The sequence below is a fragment of the Galeopterus variegatus genome, unplaced genomic scaffold, assembly GCF_000696425.1.
Source record: "Galeopterus variegatus unplaced genomic scaffold, G_variegatus-3.0.2 Scaffold219, whole genome shotgun sequence".
Taxonomy (NCBI): Eukaryota; Metazoa; Chordata; class Mammalia; order Dermoptera; family Cynocephalidae; genus Galeopterus; species Galeopterus variegatus.
The window spans coordinates 257,783-261,877 of record NW_007726330.1 but is presented as its reverse complement, the minus strand read 5'-3'; the positions used below and the strand labels follow the sequence as shown (position 1 = coordinate 261,877).

Here is a 4,095-nt window from a genome sequence, read left to right as displayed (position 1 = left end):
CCATGCTCGCGGAGTCGTCCCCGGGCACGCGGGCGCGGCGCCGGCCCGACAGGTGGGTCCCGGCGCTCTCGGACTCTCCCAGCCGACGGCGGGCTCCGCAGCCGGCCCTGCGCCCCCGGGAAGGGCGTTCCGGGCTTGGGGAAGCTGCCGAGGTCTGGAGACCCCGAAGGTCGCCTTCTTTGACCAGAGGGGAGGCACCGGGTCCAGGGAGAGAACTGCAGCGGGTATTACCTCTCGGGGGCGCACCATCGCGCTCCCCCGTTTAAGAGGAAGGATCCAGACTGGAGCTCAGGGATTAGGAGTCCTGCGGGGGTAGGGCCAGGTGTCCGCCCTCGGGACGCCAGTGTACCCAGTCCGACCCGGGGAGAGACTGGCCCGGACAGTGGGAATTCGGGCTCCGACCGTCGGGGGCAGCAGACGAGACGCCTGCACCTACCCACGCAGGCCGGCCCAAACCTGAGGGCTGGAGGGGTGGGTTTTGTGGAGGGGTAGAAGATTAGGGAGAGGGGCCCGGGACCTTTGGGGAAGAGCAGTCCGCAGCTCGAAGCCTCCAGCCTTGTCACTGGCCCGGAATCGTGCTGCGCCAGCAGCTTCTAGGTCGGTTTTTATCCGTACGAGTATATAAAGGCAAGTCTAATATGCACCTGTCCTCACCCCCAGCTCGGCGTACCCCCTCATCCCCAAATCTACCTTGGGATCGACGAAGAATAACCTTGTTTCCTGCTGGAACTGGAGCATTCATCTTTGATCTCTTTACTCTTGTGTGATCCCAGAAGCCTGGGGTTTCCGAAGCTGAGCAGCAGGTGCCTGGTTGGTGCCCAGTCGCCGCCAGAAGACAAGCCTAGTGGGCTCTCAGCCAGCTACCGAGTACCATGGACCGCCCAGGAGCACCTGTCCCCAGAGCTGGCCAGCCCCACCGAGTCTGCAGGACTGGGAACCCGGGCTTCACGCTCCACACCTGAGGCCTCTCCCTTCGCCTCTTCTCCCCAGGTGCTGTCATTAGTTCCAGCCCAGTAAAGAGCTGCTGGGGCTGGATGGACAGTCATGGGGGAGCCCAGTAGAGAGGAATATAAAATCCAGTCTTTTGATGCAGACACTCAGCAGCTGCTGAAGACAGCACTCAAAGGTGAGCACAGGAGCCCCTCCTGTGGGGGTCAGGAGCTGCAGAGAAGGGGCCATGTGGGCCAGCACTGGAGGGTTGAGCCCTAGGGGCCGGGAGTGCTCGGCCCTCTCCCTTCCCTTTCTGAGAATAGGAGTCAGCAACATAACTCTCGAACTGGGAGACAAGCTACATTTAGGCCAATATTTGGAGTTATGAATCATAGTCACCTCTGAGACTGTACGGCCTTTTTTTTAAAGTTTAAGTACCCATAAAACAGAGCATCGTTCCTGCCCTTCAAGCTCTTATGTTTGAATTGCTGGTTTCTGCATTCCTGCAGCTGGCTCTCTGGAATGTGCAGAGCTACCTGACTTGGGACAGAGGACAGAGTATTCGACTTGGCAGAGAAGATAGAGTAATTGCCCTGGCCCGATGCCTTCTCTCTGTAACACTCAGGACAGAATTTTGACTCAGCGAACAATTAGCAGTGCCCACCACATGCCAAGCTAAGCCCTGCATGGCCTATTTTTGTCAGGGGTTTGCACATGTATTTTATAACAATACGTTCTTCCGTGAAATTGCTGTCGAAGACTTGTCACTCAGTGTTCCTTCCTCAACCTGGTGCCAGGGGAAGATGTGTGCCCTAAGAAGCCAGCTTTCTTACTTTGGTCTCTACCAGCCACATAACTCTCCCTGTTTTCTAATTGGGCAACCAGGAGGCTGACAGCCAGAGCTGCCCCTATGTGTGGTTACTGTCCTTCTCTGTTTTCTGATCTCTAAATTTAAGCATATGGTGGGAGTGCTCTATTGTATAGGTCTCAAATCCTTAGAAGCAGGTGGAGGCAAATGCAGTAAAGCAGCAGCTTTAGACTCCCCTCCTATCTCTACCCCTAGATCCAGGTGCTGTGGACTTGGACAAAGTGGCCAATGTGATTGTGGACCATTCTCTGCAGGACTGTGTGTTCAGCAAGGAAGCAGGACGCATGTGCTACGCCATCATTCAGGTTGGGGGGGCGGGTAGAGTAAAGGGAGCTACTTTGAGGAAGGTGCTTCACCAGAGGGCAGAGGGCAGCAGGACAGATTGAAAGGGTTTAGCTCAAAGGCAGAGAGAGGCATAGGATGGGTGGGGTTGTGACGGCACTGCCCCCTGCCCCCTGCTCCTTACTTTCCTCTCCCTGGCTCACAGGCAGAGAGTAAACAAGCAGGCCAGAGTATCTTCCGGCGTGGGCTCCTCAACCGGCTACAGCAGGAGTACCAGGCTCGGGAGCAGCTGCGAGCACGCTCCCTACAGGGCTGGGTCTGCTATGTCACCTTTATCTGCAACATCTTTGACTACCTGAGGGTGAGGCCCCCAGCGCCACTCTGGGGCTTTCTTCCTAGGCCCAGGTTGGACTGCTCCCCTTGGCCACTAAGCCTGGTGCTCTGACCCCTTCTCTTCCCCAATAGGTGAACAACATGCCCATGATGGCCCTGGTGAACCCCGTCTATGACTGCCTCTTCCGGCTGGCCCAGCCGGACAGTCTGAGCAAGGAGGAGGAGGTGGGTGGCCCTGGCACAGAAGGCTGTGGATGTGGGCAGTCTGACCCAGCTGAGAATGCCAGCCCATTGTCCATGGAGGCCTTGGAGGGCATCACTCCTGGGGCAGGAGCCTGGTAGGGGCATTTAAGGCCTGTCATCGTTCCAGGACAAGTTGCCAGGTCTGGAATTTATCCAGAACAGAGAGCAGCCAAAACCTTCTGGCTCAGAGGCTTTCTTCCCAGTAGGAAAGCCGATCTATGATAGGAATGTTGAGAGCCAAGGCCAGCTGTGGGTACAGATGGCCCAGAAACCAGACCAGAGTCAAGCAGTGTGGGGGAGGTAGAGAAGTGGGCTGAAGAAGCAGTTTGGAGACAGGCCTGAGTCCAGGCTGGCTAGTTGAGGACCTAAGGCAAGTTCGTGAACTCGTAGGATGTGGGTCGTATCTACTGGGTGATGTCAGGAGGAAGAGAACAGGTGTAAAGGCAAAGATTGGTGCGTGGCACTCAGTAAGTGTCCTGTGATAGGTTGGCCCTGCCTGGGGCTTACCCAGGGGTCCCCCCCCCCCTCGCTGCCCCCTGCAGGTGGACTGCCTGGTGCTGCAGCTGCACCGGGTGGGGGAGCAGCTGGAGAAGATGAATGGGCAGCGCATGGATGAGCTCTTTGTCCTGATCCGGGATGGCTTCCTGCTCCCAACTGGCCTCAGCTCCCTGGCCCAGCTGCTGCTGCTGGAGATCATTGAGTTCCGGGCAGCCGGCTGGAAGATGACAGGTTGGCCCTGCCTGGGGCTTCCCCAGGGGTCCCCCCCCCCCTCGCTGCCCCCTGCAGGTGGACTGCCTGGTGCTGCAGCTGCACCGGGTGGGGGAGCAGCTGGAGAAGATGAATGGGCAGCGCATGGATGAGCTCTTTGTCCTGATCCGGGATGGCTTCCTGCTCCCAACTGGCCTCAGCTCCCTGGCCCAGCTGCTGCTGCTGGAGATCATTGAGTTCCGGGCAGCCGGCTGGAAGATGACCCCGGCTGCCCACAAGTATTACTACAGCGAGGTTTCTGACTAGTTCTACAGATCAGGGCTTCCTCACCAGCAGCACTGGCCTTTCTTGCACCCACCTCTCCCATACTTTTTCCCTTTTAGACTTTCCCATCTCCCGGTGAGATATTCCCCACTTACACTGTGGTCCTGCCCCAAGCCTTTCTCCTCCACTTTCGGCTTGGCAGTTCCCACCAAACAGACCTGGTCACTAGGCTCAAGACTGTGCCCCCTTCCCCCACAGTCCCATCAGCCTTTCTCTCCCACCACCTTCTACCTGGGCCGGGCAGAGAGGGCCAACTCCTAACAAACAACCACTGCCCTGTGTAACCATGGTGCAACAGCTGCCTTGGTGCCTCAGTTTCCCCATCTGTAAAATGGGTAGCCACAGCCATTGGTGGGAGGCTTCGGGATGTCAAGGGGCAGAGGCAGAGCACAAGTCACACCAGAAAC

The 4,095-nt window shown here is 57.7% G+C and overlaps 1 protein-coding gene across 1 annotated transcript; it reads left to right on the top strand.

The window, feature by feature from the left end:
- Positions 1-664: 664 nt before the first annotated feature.
- On the top strand, positions 665-3,764 carry MIF4GD (MIF4G domain containing). The gene is made up of 5 exons (XM_008566064.1): positions 665-1,126; positions 1,994-2,103; positions 2,286-2,441; positions 2,546-2,638; positions 3,443-3,764. The coding sequence occupies exons 1-5, from the start codon at positions 1,045-1,047 to the stop codon at positions 3,668-3,670; spliced, it is 669 nt and encodes a 222-aa protein (XP_008564286.1). The 5' UTR covers positions 665-1,044; the 3' UTR covers positions 3,671-3,764.
- Positions 3,765-4,095: the final 331 nt, after the last annotated feature.

Bases quoted from the DNA above. Each gene is read 5' to 3' on its own strand.
- MIF4GD (XM_008566064.1), top strand. From the start codon at position 1,045: ATGGGGGAGCCCAGTAGAGAGGAATATAAAATCCAGTCTTTTGATGCA. The intron at 1,127-1,993 runs GTGAGCACAGGA...CTCTACCCCTAG, and splicing joins GCTGAAGACAGCACTCAAAG to ATCCAGGTGCTGTGGACTTG. The intron at 2,639-3,442 runs GTGGGTGGCCCT...TGCCCCCTGCAG, and splicing joins GTCTGAGCAAGGAGGAGGAG to GTGGACTGCCTGGTGCTGCA.